Raw genomic sequence first — 22424 nt, forward strand, 5'->3', positions numbered from 1 at the left:
CGGCCGAGCGATTAATTACCGTGATAATTAATCTTACCTGACTAATGAAGACTTGTTGTAAAATGTGTCTCGGAGTCTCAAAGGCCCGTTAGTCACTTTTTCCTCAACTGAAGATCTGAGAGCGTAACTGACTGACTCACTTAAATCGACTCAACAAAAAACTGATTCTCAAGAGCTCGTGCAATAGAATCCCCCCCTCCTCCCCTCCCCGGTAAACGCTGGTGATTTCAGAAGGGAGCTAACTGGCTAAGACCAAAGACGGCAGCTAAGATACCGACTAAATATCACAAACCCTGGTGAAAAATTAACCTACACATTTTTGAGAATTTAATATCAAAGTTGTTGAGTTTTACACGTAGCGAATTTTAATAGTTACCCCTCATCCCTCACCCCCTCACACTTTAACCCCCCCTCCCCCCAGCTGGCTGGATACCTGGATTCCCTTTGGTTTAGGAACTTCTTTAACCTCGCTCTGTAAACACCAACCAAACTTTTGTAGGAGTTTTGGCCATGTTGACTACCCGGAAATGTTCGTCTCTACAAAAATGTCCAGATTTTATTTTATTTTTTTCTGTGCATTAGATTCTGTGTGTGTGTGTTGACAGTGCATTGAATTCTCAGGTATTTAATTTAGTTTGAGTTTGAGAATTAGGTGACCGTCCAATGGAAAGTTAAAAGCACAGACAATGAATTATAGTAAAACATCTGATTTTTTAACAACATAGTGATGTAATATTGACTAAAATACAGTAAGTACGTTTGTCATCAAAATGTTAAGTTTGAGATTCAGATAACCATTCAAGTTTCTAAAGTAAAATTATTAATGAATTATAGTAAACATTGATATTTACAGTTCCAATAAATGATTTGATATTAACTAAAATGTTTGTAAATATCAGAATGTTAAATGTTAAAAAAATATAAATAACATTATCTCCGTTAGCCGGAATCCCTCTTAACTGGAACTCTTATTGCCGGAATTGAAATTTTCTCAGAATTTTCCAGAAAATTCCGGGTTTAGGAACGATTTTCCGAGTGGCGCATTTTCTGGAAATTTTGATAAAACTTTTCCAGTATCCAGAACAATTCCAGTGTTGGGGGATTTTTTCCCCTGGTTTGAAAGCGTCATCTCATTACCTGGAAATCTCTCATTCCCAGAAGTGTTCTGCACTACCAATAATGACATAATATTAACAAAAATATTTATAAATAACACCAGAATGTTAAACGTCAAAAAAATATCTTAACTTTACAGCTCCAATAATGACAACATTAACTAAAATGCTTATATCAGAATGTTAACTGGGCCCCAAAATGTCCCTAAACCTCCAGTTATGAGGACCATCAGTGACCTAGAGTTGTGATGAGTGAGAGCAATAGTGAGCCCCTCTTAGGTGTACACTATAGAGGGTCTGGCTGTGATGGGGGAGAGTCCTTTATTGAAAGTGGATATGTGATACTTAAGGTCACAATAGTAGGTCAAAGGTCAAGTACAGTGAAACCTCCACTTAACGGACTACATGGAGAGAAAAGTCCATTATATCAAGAGTCCATTAGATATGAACCTCCTCCATATAACGGATTATTATAGTCCGCTCTACTCCTGAAGTGGGGGAACATATAGACTCAAGGATGATGTTTGTTTTACGAATTAAATCACCCAATACTTGTCATCTTTCCTTCATTATTCCTCTATGTTCATCTCTCAGGTTATGTCGTTCTTGTTTATGTAATGGATACAAAATTTCTGCTGTTTTTTTTTCGAGTTTTGTATAATATTGTCGTTTGTATGTTTATGTATGGGTGGTGGAGGTTGAGAGATATTCATATGAGTTGGGGAGTGAAGGTCGATGGTGGTGCTGGTGGTGGTAGTTCTGGTGATAGTGGGAATATTGATGGTGGTCAAGGTACAATTCATGGTGGTTTTAGTTGTGAAGATAGATGGTGGTGGTGATAGTGCTAGTTGTGGTGTTTTTTTTCACTCACACAATACATACATCGATACACTTAAACACGAGTGAACACACTACTACTACTTTGCTGTCACTGTGAATCGAGTATGACGATCATCCAGCTGTGATACAATGATGTGAGTTATTAGGGATGTCACCTAGGTTGGTGAGTTTTCAGGTGACTAAAGAGACCGATACGGAACCGGCAGCGTCGTTCACATTCGTTGTAGTATCGTGGACAAGAGTTCGCTCCCTGTAGTGAAACTGAGACACGGGAATGAGTCTCCGAACTGACTTACCCTGATTGTTATCTGGTGCGGGTGTGCTGTGCGGGTCGATACTGCTTCAGTTTGGGAAGGAGCGAACTTTTGTCCACGATAGTACATGTGGAGGGCTGCATCTACTGCGGGAGGGGCGGTGGCAGCGTCTTTCCGGCGTTGGCGCTTGTCTGCCTCGGTTTGCAGTCGGGCTAACTCGAAAGCATTGACACCACCTCGTGCAGTGCTCCTCCAAGCATTACAATGTGGAGTAATCGACTCCCAGGTGTGTGTATTTGCATCTGTGTGTATGTATACATATGTGTGTGTGGAGCTTGTAAGGACAACTTTAAACACAGAGACCTCCAGTACACCACTTCGGCTCCCGGAAAATTACTCCACCCCACCCTCACCCACCCACCCGCCTCCCTGTATTTATGAGCCGCCCCACGATTCAGGATTGGGCGTATACCAACCACGGATAAAAAAATAATGATAAATAAAAGAAGCTTGGATAAAGGCAGACGTAGTTATGTACTAGAGATAGAAGGAATGGATAAGGTTAATGGATATTGTATGGTGTAAAGCTTAGGTATTTAAGCAGGTGAAATAAGCTGGGATGTTTTAAGTGAAATAAGCTAAGGGTGTCTAATCAGGTGAAGTAAGCTGGGGTGTCTAGGTGAAATAAGCTGGGATGTCTAATCAGGTGAAATAAGCTGGGATGTCTAATCAGGTGAAATAAGCTGGGGTGTCTAGGTGAAATAAGCTGGGATGTCTAATCAGGTGAAATAAGCTGGGGTGTCTAATCAGGTGAAATAAGCTGGGGTGTCTACGTGAAATAAGCTGGGATGTCTAATCAGGTGAAATAAGCTGGGGTGTCTAATCTTTAAGTGATCCATACATTTTTTCAACTTTCCTTACGAGAATTATTCAACTTACAATCCTTTGAAACTGAGGACCGAGGACTGTGTGAGCTGCTGTGACCACCGCAGCCTGTACTCCCGGGAAATCAAGTGAGGGGCTGTAAAAGGAAGTGATCTGACAGGATGGTAGGATTAATAAGGACTCTTTCATAGGATGTTGTTGTGTAGGTTGGGAGGAGGAGGTGGAGGTAGGTTTGGAGGAGGAGGTGGTAGGTTGGTTGGTTGGGAGGAGGAGGTCGTTGTATAGTGGGGAAGGAAGCTAGGATTGAGAGATACAATGTATGTGTATGTTTTTGAGTGTGTCAGTAAGTTTGTGTGTGTTATGTAAGTCCCTCGTAACACAAGTACCTTTAACACTGGTACTTAATATCACTAGTACCCCATCACACTAACACTGTATCACCCTCCTACAGATGCCCCTGGACCACCTGTAATCACCGGGTACGAGACAGGTGAGGTACTGGTAGCAGGGGAACAGCGCACCTTAATCTGCCAGGTGGTGGGTGGACGCCCTCGACCTTGGGTTACCTGGTACAGACACGGCCGCCCTCTCAACCACGCCTCCACACACATACTCCGCGACCCCGAGGAGTCCTCCAGCACCAACACGGCCTCCACCTCCTCCTCCAGTAGTGAAGGGAGGGCGTGGAAGGGCGTGAGGATAAAGCAGGTAGTGAGAGCAACACAGGAAGAGGATGGAGCCGTGTACGAGTGTCGTGTATCAAGTGATCTGTTACCCAGACCTTTAACAACTAACGTCACCCTCACTGTACACTGTGAGTACTCCACACTGTATGTCTTCCTTGATTATGTACACTACCTTCACTGTACACAGCCTTCACTGTACACTACCTTCACTGTACACTACCTTCACTGTACACTACCTTCACTGTACACTACCTTCACTGTACACTACCTTCACTGTACACAATAATTAAACTCCACTGTATGCAAATCATAATAAATAAAGATTAAAGATCATACAATAATAATTATTTTGATACTAACAATAATATTAATAACAATAACAGCAATCATAACACTAACATAATAATAACAGTAACAATAACATTATAATAACAATAACAATAATAATAACAGTAATAATAAGAGTAATAATAACAGTAATTGGTAAAAGGTTATAATCTGTGTTTACTCTGATACCACCAGACGCTCCGGCCCAGGTGATGGTGTTTGGCCCATCAGTGGTGGCGGCCGGTCAACTCTTCTCTCTCACCTGCCGCACCTCACCTGCCAACCCCCCGGCCACCCTCACCTGGCATCTCCAAGGTCAGTCACCCCCTCACCTACCCTTTGATCACCTAATATTCACCTTTTCATATAATTCAAGGGTAAAATAAGGGTTTTTATGTATGTAAGGGCATATCAATTTGCATCCTGCCATGTGTTTGAATTTTACCTCCATATAGTTCAAAATTCACTCGTGTTTCTATACTGAGAGACTGAGTTATATAGCATATTTTTTTATAGTTGATGGAGTAGTGTAGTTAGTTTGTTAATAAGTGCTTAAAGGCCTTGGTTGTTGATGGTTCACTCATGGCGATGGAGTATTGATGAAACACTCCATTGTGACAGTCCCTTCCAACTTGTTTCTGTTATTTATAAACTGTTTTTGGTAATCTTAGCGCTGGTCCTTGTTTTTAAGTTAAATTTGTAAAGTATTTGAAGTTTGTATTGGGTATAGGAAAGGCTATTTGTAGTCCTGTGTATTACTAATTTATTATTATTTGTAGTAGTAGTAGTAAGTAGTATTGTCATTAACGTGGTATCTTACGTTACCAGGGTCACGGGTATCTACGGGCACAACTGAAGTGAGTGAACATGAAGGAGGTGGGTGGGTGAGCACCTCCCAGCTGGCCAGGACCCAGTTGATGACACAGGCAACAGCGGACTGCCAGGCGACGCACCCAGCCGCCAAACACTCCATCTCTTACACCCATCTTATTGCTGTCATCAGTAAGTGAACGAGGGAGAGAGAACAGGAGGGGGGGAAGTTTGTGAGAGAGGAAGAGGTAGAGAGAGAAGACGATTATTAGTGTATTATTATTATTATTATCTTTACTCTTATTATTAACGCTATTGTAACTTTTGTCGAGGCTAATTACTCTTGATGTTAAAAATTTTGGTGGGATTTAACTTTCACTGTTGCGTCAGGTGTTGATACAGTAAATATTATATGCTGTGAAGGTAATTATATGGCGCTAAATTATTTTCCACGGCCATATATTATAAAAACTTAATTAATTTTTGATTAACGTTAACCATTCATGTGCATTTAATAACCTTTTCGATGTTTTGTATTATGTAAATATAGTACCGGAAAACTGCTGAGTATTTGGTTGAGTTACGTCACCACTATTGTATCACTACCACCACTACCACTGCCTCCTACACTACCACCACTCTACCACCACTACTTTCACAACCACTACCACCAGTATCTTAACAACCAACGTCGTATCTCTCTCTCTCTCCCTTTCTCTCTTCCCTCTCTGTCTCTCTCATTCTATTTTCATATATTTCTATATAAAATCACCTATACTGTACGTGCATTACTTAAGACACCTGTATAGTCCTATTAATATAAAATGTATTACGTGTATGAATATATTACCATGTTGACTACAGTTAATAAATAAATACTCTCGTGTTATGTGGGTCAGAACGCCCAGGATGGCCAGAGGTGGAGGTGGTGGAAGGCGGGGAGGTGAAGGCAGGCGAACAAATGACTGTGTTGTGTACCTCCCGTGGCGGTAATCCTCCACCTACCCTCACGTGAGTATCAGTAGTCCTCACATCATTAATAATCCTTATGGGTGTGATTTGATTTTAGTCATTTTTGGTTTATGTTTTGATTTGGTGACATTGGCTGTTAGGTCACCAGGGATGTAACTACCACACTCAACCAATCAATAGTGGGTGTTCTCTATTCACTGTACCGGATATATAAATAGTCTCTTGACTGCACCGTACCATAACATGTGTACCTGTGTTTGTGTTGGTTAAGTTACGATTCACATGAGCTTACAGTTAATAATGTATCAAATTTTTCCAAGAGTTAACAAGTTTTACTCCAAGAGACTTTTAAAAACCCTGACAGTTTTCTTTACTGATATCTTCTTTAACTTGACGTTGTAACCTCTTAACTGTACTTAGGTGTAATTACTTCCTTTATGGGGTCGTTATGGAAGTTCAGAGGTGACACGACCTTGTTTTTAGAGCTGGGTGTAATGCTTTGTCTGTAGGGTCAAAAATTACACTCTGCTTGTCTGTACGTGTGTGTGTACCACCCAACTTGAGTTCCTCTCTATAGTAAACATGACCCACAGGTTGTTCAAGGCTGGGCAGAAGGTGACGTCGACGGTGGAAGAACGTGAGGATGGGTTGACGAAGGCCCGGGCAGTGCTACAGGTGACTGCAGCTGATAATGGTCAACAACTCACCTGTCACGTCTCCAACCCGGCCACCAGCACGCCCATGGCCGCCCACACCACCATCAACATCCTCTGTGAGTGTCTGATTTTATTTTATTATTGTTATTTTTATCGATATTATTACAGTACGTATTATTATTACAGTACAGGTATTATCATTATCGTCATTATTATTATCATCATCATCATCATTATTAACGTTACCGCCATTATCATAGTAAAAAGTCACAATAAATAACTCCCCAAAACAGTGAAGAAATAATATATAGTAAATAACACGAAAATCCAATGGCTGAGACACAGTAGTTGAGACCTGCAGGATATATTTACCTGGGAGGAATTTATTGTTGATTAACATTCAAGGCTGTTGCAAGTGATCGTGACTCACTGAGAACACCTTCAAGAAATATGTTCCTTAGGGCTTAAATTATTCTGAATTATGTCTTGGTAGTTTTAAGTTACGTATATATAGTTTTACCACGTTTTATATTATACATAGTTTTAATGCATTTTATTATACATAGTTTGCACCACCTTTAGATATACGTAGTTGCACCACACGTGTTGCCAATACTGAACCTGCCAAAGTTATTACACTGCACCGCCAGCCTCAGATCACCAGCTGTTCTTGACGTCATAACAGCTCAGGGAGTCGAAGATTTTCACAAGTTCTTAATTGAAGATATGAGTTTGTACCCTAATGGTTGAGCTTAAATAAATCGTTAAATTAACAAGCGGAATATTTCGTAAGATTAAAATTAACAAGTGGAATATTTCGTAAGATTAAAATTAACAAGTGGAATATTTGCCAAGATTCTATGCGTTAATATTCTTGTGTTAAGTGAGTGTAACTAGTCAAGGTAGAATCTTAATGTAATTTTAATGTTTTTAGAAGTTATTGTTTGTCTTATCTATAACCAATCACGTTTAGTCTCACATATTCACCCAAGAGGAATATTCACATTACGAATCTTTGTGAATCAGGAACCAGGAATCCACTTCGTTTGAGGGAAAAAAATTATATCTACCTTACTTGAAAATCCCTTGTGTGAAACTGTCGCACCAGAGCCATTTCAAGGAACTAAATTGCCTTGAAAACTGTTTTTGTATTTAAGTAGCTGTAATCGTAGCTGTATTCCCACTCACTCCTCTCACAATACCTCCCCACTCACTCTCCTCTCACAATACTCCCCCACTCACCTTACAATACTTCCCCACTCACTTCACCTCTCACAACACCCCCCTCCACCCCACTCTGGCATCCCTCACTCACTCTCCTCTCTCCCACAGTTCCAGCATGGGAGGTATCAGGGTGGGTGAGTCCAGGCAGGGTGGAGGCCGGGGAGGTAGCCACCCTGACCTGTGAGGCCACCTCCAGCGTGCCGCCCTCCACCATCACCTGGCACACCACCGGAGCTCCTCTGGGGGAGGCCACTGTCACCCACTCCCAGGGCCTCTATGGTGGCACTAATACCAGGTAAGTGATGGCACCGGGTTGTGGTGTCAGGCAGGTTATAGCATCAAACCGGTTGTAAAAGCATCAGGTCGGTTATGTCAACAAACTAAAACAAAACAGCTTCATTCACTTTAAATATTTTCCCCCTTAAGCTCTTGTTAATTTAGTTAATGTCTTGACCTTTGTAATGAATCTCCCTGTTAGGAGATGAAGACAACAGCGTAAATATTCATCGTCTCTCAGGAAATTAATCTCTCGAGTCGTTTGATCATTATATAAACATGTTGGGAGGTTCTCACGGCAAGGATGATGACAGTGTAAAATTTCCCGCGTGTTTTGCTGTTTGGTGTTATTTCCCGTGCTTTCTACTCTGTTATTTCCGCGCTTTTTACTGCTTGTGTTATTTCCCACGCATTCTACTGTTATTTCCCGCCCTTTCTACTCGGATTAAGTTTAACATGGATAATTATTACAGAACATCAGTTGAAATATCCATACTTTACAAAGTTTCACCGCTTATAGAGGCCTCTTAAAGGGATCATATCATGGGTTTAAAGTTGCCACAATATTATTTCTGGACCCTGTGTAGGTATGTGTGTAAAGCGGAGAGGTAACTCGACCCCCAACACATGACTTTTTGTACGTGTTTAAGTTCAAAGGTTCATAGTCGGCGTAACACTGAATTATAAGCCCATAGATGTACAGTGGGACATCTCTTGCACACACACACACACACTTACCCTCTCTGGGTGGGCTGTATACTCCTGCCACCATTACCTCTCCTGGGTGGTAATAGGTCCACCAGTAACACAACTACAGTACAGTATAGCACCAACACTAGAACCACTATCAGCAACACTACCACCTCCCAACCCCCACCCACCCACCCCTCCTCTACAGCAGATAACATCAGGGAGGAAAATCTCTACAGACCTAGATTGTGTGACGCCCATAATCCCCGCATTATGTGGGATGGGCGGGGTATCGTTCTGGCATTTAGGAGGTATGAGGCTCCTTGGTGACAGCAGCCGAGTCTTGGGGGTTTTTTGTGGCTTGGGAAACATTTTTTAGAGGGTAGCCGAACCCTTGGATGGGCTTTTGAGGCGAACCTTCAAATTGATGGAATGTTTCTCAAATTTCCTCAACTCACCGAAAAACTTGAGATGTTAAGATCTTTGAAAACTCACTTTATGACGCATGAAGAATGTTCACTCTCCCTAAATTATATTCAGACAGGATTTGTGTAGTCTCCCTTAAGATAACTTTACGAGGCGGAGGGAAATGTCTTCTCCCTTATAAACCTACAGTACCTTAAAGCATCCCTAAACTAATCATTAACGCTTGAGAGGCTTCTATACTTCAAGACACAAGGAAACATTTTACCCAGCCTTAAAACTTACCTAAAGACAAGTTAAAGTTTCAACTTTTCCTTAAAACTTACCTAAAGACAAGTTAAAGTTTCAACTCTTCCTTAAAACTTACCTAAAGACAAGTTAAAGTTTCAACTCTTCCTTAAAACAAAGTAAAGTTCATACCATTCCTTAAAACATCCCTATAAAGTACAGGATAATTTTGTTCCTTCACCAAACTCCTATTGAGGTTTAGGAAATACTTATCCTCCCTAAACTTACCCTAAAATACGAGGAAAAGTATTTATCCTTCCTCAAATATTCCCTAACACATGTAAAAATCCCTATCCTTCTTCAAACTATCCCATAAACAGGAAAATCATCTATCCTTACCAAACCATCACCACACAAAAAAAAAATCGAGCTCCCAACACCCAACTATAGAGCTTTCTACTCCCCTTACATCTGCTACAAAACACATGGGAAATCATCACTGTTATAGTATCCCCTTCCGAGATAAACACGAGGCAAGCAGAGCGTCTCTTTAATACCAGTTTCTCGTAGACTTGGCCGGGGAATATTTTCTTAGGAATGGTCCCTGGCTCACGCTGTAGCATTGGCGTTATGGTCCCTGAACACATTCTTAGGCCGATGGTTTGAGGTATATTATCGTTCTCTGATTTTCCTTTTTTTTTTTTTTTAGTGTTTGTTGGTTTGGTTTCGTTTTTTCGTGTTGGGGGAGCTGTTTATTCATCACAGTTTATGTACACAGCGAGAGAGAGTGAGTGGGGGGTGGGAAGAGAAAGGGAGAAAGAGTACGGAAGAGAAAGAGAGATGAGAGAGAGAGGGGGAGGGGGGAATGGGAGGAGAAAGACAGATGAGAGAGAGTGACACGACACAGGTTTACGAGTGATATTCAGCGCCGTAGTTCTACATCTTGAAAGTTAAAAAGAACTTGTATTCACATGATGTTAAAGGGTTAAATAGCAATTCTCGCTATTTACCTCGGTGGTCTAGTTAATAATAGCAAGTCACGCGCCTCATTAGATAGCAATAGTGGTTAGGCCATTATTCATTACCTTGTTACGTACAGTACATCATTATCCACGTACTGCACATCATTATCCACGTACTGCACATCATTATCCACGTACTGGACATCATTATCCACGTACAGTACATCATTATCCATGTACTGCACATCATTATCCACGTACAGTACATCATTATCCACGTACAGTACATCATTATCCACGTACTGTACATCATTATCCACGTACAGTACATCATTATCCACGTACTGGACATCATCATTATACCACGTACACTGTACACACATTACGTACAGTACATCATTATCCACGTACTCCACGCACATCATTATCCACGTACTGCACATCATTATCCACGTACTGTACATCATTATCCACGTACAGTACATCATTATCCACGTACAGTACATCATTATCCACGTACAGTACATCACCATCACATCATCTCTACCAAACCGTGAAATTCAGTTGAAAGTTGTTAGTCTAATTGATTTTACAGTATTTACATTACAGAGAGGATTTAATTACAGTAACTCGTGATTACAGACGAACAGACAAGACAAATATCCATGCCCCCCCCCATACTGGGCTTGGGTGGGGACTAGGGAGGGGGGGGGGTAAAATGGCCAATTGTTTATAAAAGCCTATACACACTAGAGTAAAATTCAGGTTTTTCCACTTCACTCTGATTTCCCTAAAAGGTGTTTGTTTTTGCTTCACAGTTTTGTTGTTGTAAAGCGCTGTACCCGTTCAGCTGGCCGTGTGTGTTGATGGTTTGGTCACCGTTGGCCGAGGGGTCGCTACAAAAAATCGTGTAGGTCTGTGGATAAACTCTGAGTGCTGTGATTGACCAGACTGTCGGTGTAGCCGGGTGAAGGAATACCTCCACATACATAACATCACACTGTGTAAACATGTAAACAAAACTGAAGTGGGAAATATTTACATTTAGTTCAGTGTTTACATGTCACGAAAACTTCTGAGCCAATTTTAAAGTTCGTAATAATTTATTTTGTTTACTTCTATACTGAAAATACTCAACTGTATGATTTTCATTTCATTTAACACCACCGCATGAGTATATAAGGTTTGTATCATAGCGGAATATTCTCGTTTACCGGTATAATAAAACTTTGTTGTCATTAATTCATCTCTTCCCGTTTCTGTTGGTTTAAGTATTAAGGTAGTTTGAGTAAATGAGAAATATTACCATTGTGTTTCTTGCCAGTATCGATGACTATAGTTACTGGCCTGTGTGCTACGAGAGGCTAGGAAGTAAACCTGACCACGTGTGTTAGTGAGTTGTAAACACTAGGACTCAAATGAGAATATTTTACCTAACTTAGTGTGTAGATATACCACTAGTCTTGATACTGGCTCAATAATCACCATTTTCTCTCTGGAATGTTTAGTGTTATGCTCCTCTCGACTTTACTGTGGCAGAGGGGACTTACCCAAGGACTTGCCTACCATAACTGTCAGCCATATTTCCATTATCTTTCCCATGCGTGCTACAGCCAGGTACTTCCCCGAACAATATTTTGATTTAAGTTTTCCCTCTCTGGTGTGCAGGTCGGAGGTGAGCGTGAGGACCATGGCTGAGGATAACGGGAGGACCTTTACCTGTGAGGCGGAGAATGGCCTGGGTGTCTCCCTGTCCACTAACGTCTCCCTCAACGTCATGCGTGAGTGATGACGTCACCTTGTGTGTTTTGTTTTATCATCGATGTTGCCACCTTATCGTTTCTTTTTTCTATTCAATCGTGATTTTTTTTTCATTCTATTAAGTTAAAACCTCATTGTTGCCATCTTGTCATGTCTGTTCCGCCAGTGTTACCATCGCAATCCTATCGAGTTTTTTATCACTTGCCATTACTGTTTTTTTGTTTTTATTTATGTGGCTTTCGTAGTCATCGACACACACACACACACACACACACACACACACACACACACACACACACACAACCAAACAACTTCACAACACAATACGAATTCTCTCTCTCTCAGCAAATATCCCTAGTATTTATCTGAGAGAGAACCAGAGTTTAAACACACATGAAAGTTTCCCACAATTAGTTGGATAATGGCAAATATTACGTACATGTGTGTGTGTGTGTGTGTGTAAGTAACTTCGTATGAGAGTTTAGTGTAGTCCGGCCTTCGTAACATCATGCTGGACCTCCTCCTTTATTAAACCTGTAAATTTACCTGATTTGCATACTGAAATGTTGTGGTCCAATTAGAGGTGAAGTGTTGTGGGGAGTTTTTTAAGGCTGGTTATGTTAGGTTGGCTTAATGTTTGTCTTTTACTGTTCTGACTGTTGGATTTATTGCCACTAGTCAACGCTATTACCAGCACAGTCACTCCCAGTTCCTACACCCACCCACCACCACTCACCACCACCACTCACCACCCACCACCACAGTCACGGCCAGAGGGTCTCAATAGTCCCCCCAAACTTAAGTCACCTTACAAAGTTTGGTGATGTTCTTAGACCAGATCTCACTCACTCTGATCTGACTTATTGCTACTGTTATCTTCCCTGTATCTCTTCCCCCCTGTCTACCTCCCCTGTCTCCCTCTTCCTTCCTGTCTCTCCTCGGTTCTGTCTCCTCCCTCCATCTTCTCTCCTTCTGTCTCTTTCTCCTTCCTGTCTCTCTTCCATGTCTCTCACCCGTCTCTCCTCTTTTCTGTCTCCCCTCTTCTCTTTTCTTCCTGTCTCTCTTCCCTCCCTTTCTTTAACCTTCCCTCTCTCCCCTGCTTTCTTAATCCCTCCCCTCCCTCTCTCCTCCTCTCTTCTCTCTCCCCTCCTCTCTTCTTTTCTCTCTCTCTCTCCTCCTCTCTTCTTTTCTCTCTCCTCTCTTCTTTTCTCTCTCCTCTCTTCTTTTCTCTCAATCCTCCTCTCTTCTTTTCTCTCTCTCTCTCCTCCTCTCTTCTTTTCTCTCTCCTCTCTTCTTTTCTCTCTCCTCTCTTCTTTTCTCTCTCTCCTCCTCTCTTCTTTTCTCTCTCTTCTCTCAATCCTCCTCTTTTCCCTCCCTCCCTCCCTCATATTGTCTGATCAGTGTCGCCAGCCTGAACCTAATATATTCACCATCATAGATTATCCTCCTAGCAACACAACTAGGTCATCCTCCAAGCAACACAAATAGGTCATCCTCCAAGCAACACAAATAGGTCATCCTCCAAGCAACACAAATAGGTCATCCTCCCAGCCCCCACCATCCTATCTTTCGCTTCCCCAGGCACAAGTTCGCCAGGGGAGGTGAAGGTGTCAGTGACAAGCCAACAGTGGGGGTGAGTGGCAGAAAGGTGTAAGAGCTGGCTGGGTTTTTCTTAGGTTCACGCACCTTTACTGACACACACACACACACACACACACACACACACACACACACACACACCTGCAGTGCCTGTCTGGTGAAGAAATGGGTTGACTGTTTCTGGAGTCGGTGGAAAGAGTTAAAGAAAAATTGTGTGTGTACAGGCGCCAATTTACTTACCAGCAAAAGACGATATTTTTTGTAATTTACTTTTGTTTTAATCTTTCCACTTAGAAAATACAAGACTTTATTAATTTAGTCACTTTACAAAATAAGATCTAGAATTATTTCTACACTTAAAAGAAAAGTCAGATTATATTTTATTAATTTCACACCTAAAAAAATATTATTATTGTTATTTACCCATCAACAATATCATCAAGTTGTTGTTGTTGTTTATCTCGAAATAAAACAATTATGAACATTGTGAAATTAGATTATGGAAACATACGCCATATTTCTGTTTAATAAACGCTTGATTTATTATAACAAACGTGGAGGTGTTGAGGCAGTGCTTTGTTTGTCATCTACCTATTGTATACAGGGTAAACAATGGGAGGGGAGAGTCCTACAGGGTAAACAATGGGAGGGGAGAGTCCTACAGGGGTAAATAATGACAGGGAGCATCCGACAGGGGTAAACAAGGACAGGGGAGAGTCCTTCGGTACAGGGGTAAACAAAGACAGGTGTAAACAATAGCAGAGGAGCGTCCTACAGATGTAAGCAATGGCAGGTGTAAACAATGGTATGAATAGGTGTGAATGGGTACAGGGAAATAGGGATGAGACGGAATAGTTGAGAGGAGTGGTTTAAAGGGGATGATTGATGAGAGAGCATGGCTGATGAGGGGGAATAGTTGAGAGGGGTGGTTTAAAGAGGGCATGGCTGATGAGAGGGCATGGTTGATGAGAGGGCATGGTTGATGAGAGATATGATTGATAAGAAGAAATGACTAATGAATAAAAGGGGAGTAATAATATTAGAAGAAAAACAAAGAAAATAATGAGAGAAAGCTTATTGCATGAAAGAGAGAAAGACGAATAGAATAACAAAGATAAAATAAAGTTCTATATCAAGGGGAAATTAGTACAAGTAAATATACTAAATCGTTGGAGGAACAAGTGTGTTGAGTGCACCAGTGATTGCGTGTGGTAGTGTTATTAGTGAGAGAATGGGTGGGGAAACAGAGGGCGTGTGTGAGGGGAGGAACCATGTGGGTGCTGGGTGTGAGGCGGCAGGGTACACCAGATGTAGATTGTTGATAAAGATGGGATGTGATCCAGCAGAACATATTTTTAATGAGTGAATGATTAGGGAGAATGTATGTGTGTGTAGTTGTAATTTCATATCTCAAATACAAGAGGAAAGTGTAAAGCCTCATAACTACGCCCACTCTTGATGTATTTTAATTCGCTGTTGTTGTTGTTACAGATGGGCCAGTGTGGGTGTGGGCGCCATCAGGTACTCTGGACGTGGTGGAGGACGAGGACCTCACCATCACCGCTCTGGCCGCCGCTAACCCAGGACCTGTGAGGCGAGTCTTGTAAACTACCAGTCCCACCACAATAGCTTTCCCTATGTCAACAAACTTAATTTTTTTAGCTTATAAATATTATGGTTACTACTGAACACATATTGATCAAAATTACCAAACTAACACATAGACAACAAAGGCACAAGGCCGCCATAAACAGGACTTTTAGCATGGTAATCTTAAGAGGATTCTGATGGGTGGGTGTTCAGGTACTCGTGGTGGCGTGGACCAGCTGCCATGGAGGGGGAGTTATCTGATGGAGGCAGTGGGCAGCTGACACTGTTGCGGGTAGATCGTCATATGTCTGGGGACTACACTGTCATTTCCCGGACTTCACACTCTGCAATAAACTCTTCCTTCGTCATCAATGTACAGTGTTAGTGTTTATTTATATGACTTCATATTGCCAGTTGTTTTTAAGTGATTTATATTCTTTCAGTAGGAACTGTGACTTGTCAATAGTTTTAAAACCATAATTATATGTAAGTGTTTTCTTGTCCAATAGAGTACATATGTTCAGTATGACTTGGAACCTTATATCATGTCTGTCAATATCTATTTTTTCGAATCACATAATGAGTAATTAAGGAGCTATTCATTATTTACACTGGTTAGAATATGGGAGTTATTCAGAGCTGACCAACAGATGGTCCTGAGGATGTGTTGGCAGCTGAACGGGTGACAGTAGACGAAGATGGTGCCGCCACAGTGCTGTGTTCTGCTACTGGCAACCCCACACCTAACATTACCTGGACCAAGAACTCTGATAACACCAGGTAAGTTGACAATATTACCTGGAACAGAGACACTGCTACTTGGAGTAGGTAGGTTTGGTTAACTTTGGCTAGGTTAGCATTAGTTTGGTTAATCTTTAAGTGAAATGTGCTGGGGTGTCTAATCTTAAGGGGATTCAGATATTGTTGAAATTCCTTTTGTGGATGACACTAAACTTTATCTCCAACAAATAAAGTACAGTAGTCATTATTTTTACCTCCTTATGCTGTGAGTAATCAATGTTCATATCCAATTACTATTACTTTAATTTTGTATAGGAAGACTTTACGATTTGGGGCAGTTTTCTCAGGTTGGGGACTTAGGAGCCACTAAAACATGTTTATTATTGTACCAAGTCGCACACCTACAGTATGATTGTGTGTGTATCTATAGTATCTTATATCCACAGCTTGTTGACAGTGCTGGCCTCGGGTGTAGGTAAAGCTCGCTTAGTGGTGGAATGGGCATCACGGGCAGACACGGGTATCTACCACTGCCACGCCTACAATATTGTTGCATCATATCCTCCCCTCTCTACGGCCATTGTTGTGACTCGTGAGTAAACATTCATATTTTCACTTATTCCTTCAACACTTGTCCCAATATTTTTTCCTTGCTCCAGTTATTTCTTTCTCTGCCCCTATTCTCTTAATTGTTTTCTATTAATATACTGAAGGCTCATTAGTCTGGTCTGTACAGTCACAGACAAAAGTTCGCTCCCCACTGTGAAACTGAGTCGCAGGAATGAGTCTCTGAACTGACTTGCCCTGACTGTTGTATCTCGTTTGGGGTCGATGCTGTTTCATTTTGGGAAGGAGCGAACTTTTGACGCCGACTGTACATCCAGATTATAATCCTCATCACTACGGGTCCTGTGTCAGTAGTGTACAAGAAGAAACTGCAGTACCTGAAGAAAACCTGTAATATACGGTAGAATTATATGAGCTACACCCTTCTCACCTCCTACCCAAGTGGGATTTGAACTAAGGTTGCATTGGTGAGAGGCAAGTGTGCTATACCACTACAGTATTATAATACTGTACACTTTTTTGATACCTACAACATGCTAACTTACTTTCTTCCCAGTTCTTCAGTTATATCATCTACAGAATCTCCTATAGTACCATCATCTTATCTTCTTTGCTACTTTATTCCCCTATCTGTATTCCCACTTTCTTCCCTGTTCCTATGTTGCTATATTTATCTGTAATTTTTTCATGTTTTTTTTCTTGCTGTTACACTGTTTATCTATATCTCACATAGTGATCTTATTGTACTTTGTAATTCTTTGTATTTTAAACATGGGATCCCAAAATACCCATAATAAACACATTGTCAACATAAACTAAAACAGTCAAACTCTCCCTCATGAGCTCACTAACGTCTCTGCTCAATGATCCTCAGAGGAACCAACTTCAGCCACCACAAACACACAAGAGGAAGAGATGAACAGATCCTGGGCACACATTGGTGGGAGTGGATGGCTGGACTGTCGTGTGAAGGCCGCTCCAGCACCAACCTTCAGGTGGACCACCAGCAACAACCGGGTGGTGTCTAACAGCAAAAAATACTTCATCCATGTTCCTCAGGTATGTTAAAACCTCTCTATGAAATGAAACACAAAGATCAGTGAGAGGGAGAAAAATTTAGTAAGACAACTCACAACAGATATTGAAAATTACACACAAGAAATTATAAACTAAGGTTGGCCAAGAGATACATAACAATACCAGAACTACTGTACTGGTTCCTAAGACTAGAAAATCAATACCTGTCCAGCTTTCTGTAACATACCATAAAGTGGCCTGTGTGCTTAAAAAAAAATTAAACTAAAACTAATGCAGGAGTTCATCATACACCCTTGTACAGTCACTTAAAAAATTATCGTTTTAAAATTGTGTTTAGAAAATGACACAACGGACGAATGATTTTGACAACCCCGCTCAGACAACAAAAGTAAAGATAGTTTAAGAGTGACTATAATATTTACCTTATGATTATTCTAAGACATTTTGCTGTACAATTTCTGTTAGTGAGAGAATTAATCTTCTTTAATCACGAATTTATTATTGTTTTTCCATCAGCTGGTAGACAAGGTGATTGAGTGGTCATCACTTTTAGAAATCAGAAGCATCAGTATCCGTGACTACATCAACTACACCTGTACGGCTCACAACTCTCAGGGGTCGTATGCCATCAACTTCACACTTGGTCCGCCCATCATCCCGGGTATCCCAGATAACTTAAACGTAAGTACAAGAGTAAAATTGGTTCACATGAAGGGTAGCCCCCCCAGCTTGTTTCACAGACCTAACACTAACATGACATAACATAACCTAACACTACTCAAATCTAACCTAATCCTCCCTCCCTAGGTGTTGTTAGGGGGTAAAGTAAGCTAGAGGAGTTAATCTTCACATGTATGGTAAGCTTTCTCCAAGAACTTAAGATTAATTTGAAACATCTTGTTACAGATTGTGACAATGTCCACTAGTGATGCTATTGTAACATGGAGGAAAAATATCCTTGGAGCTCAACCTACAGGCTATACTGTAAGGTACCAGGCGACTGATGCTCAAAACTATGAAGTAAGTTCTCTATGAGCTTTGTTGACTTTGTTGAGTTAAAGATTATTACAGAACTGACAGACTAGAATGGAGCATGAATGATTGGATATTGGTAATTGACACCATTTTCTCTCCTCAGTATGTGGATGTTCCTGGTAATAACTCGACAACCACCAAGATCACAAATTTAACACCAGGTGCAGAATATTCTTTTGTCATTCTGGCCTACAATGTGCATGGCCACTCAAACTACAGTTACCCGCCCATCAAGGTCACTTTGCTCGGTAAGTAACTGGTAGAACTTAAGAACATAAGAATGGAGGAAACTGCAGCGGGCCTTTTGGCCCATAACGGGCAGTCCCGTTTTTACCCAACCCCTATCGCTCATATATCCATCCAACCTACTGTATGTTTGAAGCTATCCAGCATATTCGAGCTAATGATGATGTTTGGCAACTTGTTCCACTCATCCACTACTCTATTTTCAAACCAATGTTTACCTATCTCGTGCCAAAATCTAAATTTGTCTAATTTAAAACCATTGTTATGAGTTCGCTCCTGGTTGGATAGTTTGAGTACCTTTGTTATATGACCTTTGTTTAGCCTTTACTTCCATTTATACACCTTGATCATATCGCCCCTCACTCTATGTCTCTCGATGGAGTGCAAATTAAGATGCTTTAACCTGTCTCTGTACTCGAGGTTCCTAATGCCCGGGATTAGTCTTGTCATTCTCCTCTGAATTCTTTCTAGGGATTCTATATCCATTCTGTAGTACGGTGACCAGAATTGAACTGCGTAATCCAAGTGAGGTCTCACAAGCGCAAAGTATAGTTTTAGGATGACCTCGCTAGTCTTGTAACTAACACTCCTTTGTATAAACCCAAGTACAGTACTTTGTCAACCTTGTTTCTAGCAAATACACATTGTTGACTTGGCTTAAAATTCCTACTTATCAGTGCTTTTAAATCTTTCGCAGTCAGATTTTTCTATAATATCGTTGTTCATCTGATATCTGGTTTCTCTGTTTACATCTCCTTGACCAAGTACTCTGTTCTTTACATTTGTCCACATTAAATTCCGTCTGCCATTTTTCAGACAATGCAAAAAATATCTTTAAATCTTCCTGTAGTTGTGTGGAGTCCTCGTCAGATTTAATTGCACTCTCTATTTTAGTGTCATCAGCAAATTTACTTATGTTGCTGTCTGTACCTATATCTATGTCATTTATGTATATTATAAATGCTGTTGTAATGGTTCAAGTATCGAGCCTTGGGGCACTCCACTAGCAACATTACCCCAATCGGATTTAGTGCCGTTAATGCTTACTTGTTGTTTCCTGTGTTTGACTATGCACAATTTCCTTTTGAATAGTAATATCTCCATTAGCCAAAATCCTTCTTTACCAGAACTCTCCAATAGCTGGAATTGAAATTTGTTCGGTTTTCCGGAAAATTCCGTGAATGGGGGATTTTTTCCCGGGTTTGAGAGCTGAAGATGAGGCGCATTTTCTGGTTATGACTTCACATTAATTGCTTCCAACACATCCATATACACATGAGAAACAAGGCATTTAACCTGGGTTTATATAAAAATGATCTAGGCAGGTCTTTCAGTTTTTATAAATCTGCACTGCTATACAGTACAGGTACTTGTACTTCATATTGACTTGAGTAACCGTTAGCTAAATACAGACTTGATCTGTCAAAAAAATCTTGATCATTCATGAAAGATAGATCTTGTCATTTTTATCCCAGACTTGATGTGTTGCACCATTATGAATAACCATGAGTGGTGATTCTTATAATGCTCTACTATTGGGTGATGACAGGTATTGTTCATCTTTGAAACTTGCCATACTGCATCACCATAAACATATTTAATGATGGATTGTTCACCTGTGTGTCCTCAGGCTTGGTGGAGGAAGTTGCCAGCAGCAGTAGTGTGGAGGGTCAGCAGCCCAGAATGCCTCTCCTCATCCTGCTTCTCATCTCCCTCACTGCAACAGCTCTTCTAGTCCTCAATGTTGCAATAATTGTCTGCTTTGTCAGAAGACGGGCCATGAAAAGAAACATATCTGGTAATGAAAGATTCCTTTACTCTCCTGTGGTGTACATGTGAGCAGTGCAAAAGTAAAAGTGTAGGTGGTCATGGGTGTGGGGGGGGGGCTAGTATTAGGTAATTAAGGAGGTATCTTATACAGTGGTGGCCCTAATTAGTTGGAGATAATTTAGTACACCTTGGGGACTGGGTCATTGGCATCAGAGAAGGACTTGCTATTCTGATGTCTACATACGGTATCTAAGGTTTGAGTATCACAAGTGAAAGTCACAGCAGAAGCAAACAGCATGCTAGATCTTGTACACCAAACCCTACATCACCTACAGGTATATGAATTATGTGCCATATCCCTACAAAGAATGTTTATGCATCAACACTTGGAGTACAGTATCAAGGCAAGAAGGTTCTTGAAACTTGTTCTGAGGCATGCCAGTAGGCTGGGTCTGCATGTTGCTGTATCCACACTACACTACTCCTAAATGACCATCAGGCCTGTAGGATCATCTGTAATTTCTGTATTAGGGGGGAAGATTATTACCATAGTACAGTACAGTATTACATATACAGTATACAGTATGATGCAACTTATAATAATCAAAATGCAGTACTGTACTGTAATCATTTTTTATTGACTTGTTTTAACATTATCATATCCATGAGTTTCATACGACTTGAATGTCAATAAGATTTTGTTATTATTTAATGCCTTCTTCCTCAGATGTTAAATTCTGATTACATTTTTGCACCATAATATTTACATTTCTTAACTCTAGTCTTCCTCAGTTGTTAAATTTCAGCTTAAACACTTCAATATATTTCTTAATGCCAATCCTGATGTTTAATCATATTTTCTTTTCCATGGTGTATCAAAGCTTCTTCAAGCAAAACAACTGCCTTAGAAATTTACACCCCAACTTCTGGAGCAGCTGCCAGTGGAGATGAGCTGCCATTAACTTCATTTAGTGACATTCCACCTCCAGAGTACCAGGTGAGGCCAGCAAATCTTTACACTGAACTTTGTGTTTATATTGTAGTTTATCATCCCCTGCATGCAATATAATGTACAGGGAATCCCTGCTTGTTGTCATAAATGAGTTCTTGAAAAGTGCAACTTCAAACAAATCGATACAAAACTAATAAAATTATCCCATAAGAAATAATGTAAATACAAGGGTTCATAAGATAAAAGATGGGAAAAAAATGGTCAAGATTGCTTGTATCCTGCCTTAGCTTTATCACAGCCAGACTTTGAGGTACAGTATGTTGTCCCTCCACACTGAGAGAAGTGTCCCATATTCTTCATTAACTAACTCAACAACCTGGGAATTTTTGTAACACTAAAAGGTACAACACATTGAGCACTGTCCCTAATCACAGTACACGGCAAACACAGGCCAACGTGGAAGACTTATAAGTATATAATTTACTTGTGGAAAGTTGAAATAATGAGAATGAAAAAGAGAGACGGCCAAGGAGGTGAAGTGATAAAACAATGTTGGGGCTTTGCTGCCGTGACCAGAGGAGAACTTTTGGAGGAATGGAGTGTCATAGATAAGAAAGTTAACATGATAGCGTGGTGTTTACTGTAATCCAGATACCGGTACATGTAGTATGTTCCTTGAATTTTAGTTAATAGAATATGTACTGTACTGTATTGTACTATAATTTATACAGGTAAAGAAAGGTGATTGAATAAGTTGTCGTATACAATAACTAATAG

At 40.6% G+C, this 22424-nt stretch overlaps 1 protein-coding gene across 1 annotated transcript in view; it reads left to right on the top strand.

Annotated features, from left to right (window-relative positions):
- The window catches only part of LOC121879722 (nephrin-like), a 69122-nt gene that overhangs the window by 41469 nt on the left and 5229 nt on the right, over positions 1-22424 (top strand). The window contains exons 6-22 of the mRNA XM_042386489.1: positions 3546-3908; positions 4303-4422; positions 4936-5109; positions 5817-5928; positions 6483-6661; positions 7878-8064; positions 12017-12129; positions 15200-15302; positions 15512-15678; positions 15949-16078; positions 16486-16631; positions 17481-17665; positions 18161-18325; positions 18551-18664; positions 18783-18927; positions 20556-20723; positions 21577-21692. Of these exons, the coding sequence (XP_042242423.1) occupies positions 3546-3908; positions 4303-4422; positions 4936-5109; positions 5817-5928; positions 6483-6661; positions 7878-8064; positions 12017-12129; positions 15200-15302; positions 15512-15678; positions 15949-16078; positions 16486-16631; positions 17481-17665; positions 18161-18325; positions 18551-18664; positions 18783-18927; positions 20556-20723; positions 21577-21692 (2687 nt within the window). The remainder of the gene's footprint in view (positions 1-3545; positions 3909-4302; positions 4423-4935; positions 5110-5816; positions 5929-6482; positions 6662-7877; positions 8065-12016; positions 12130-15199; positions 15303-15511; positions 15679-15948; positions 16079-16485; positions 16632-17480; positions 17666-18160; positions 18326-18550; positions 18665-18782; positions 18928-20555; positions 20724-21576; positions 21693-22424) is intronic.

This window comes from Homarus americanus, unplaced genomic scaffold (genome assembly GCF_018991925.1).
Source record: "Homarus americanus isolate GMGI-L3 unplaced genomic scaffold, GMGI_Hamer_2.0 scaffold42643, whole genome shotgun sequence".
In the NCBI taxonomy this organism is placed as follows: Eukaryota; Metazoa; Arthropoda; class Malacostraca; order Decapoda; family Nephropidae; genus Homarus; species Homarus americanus.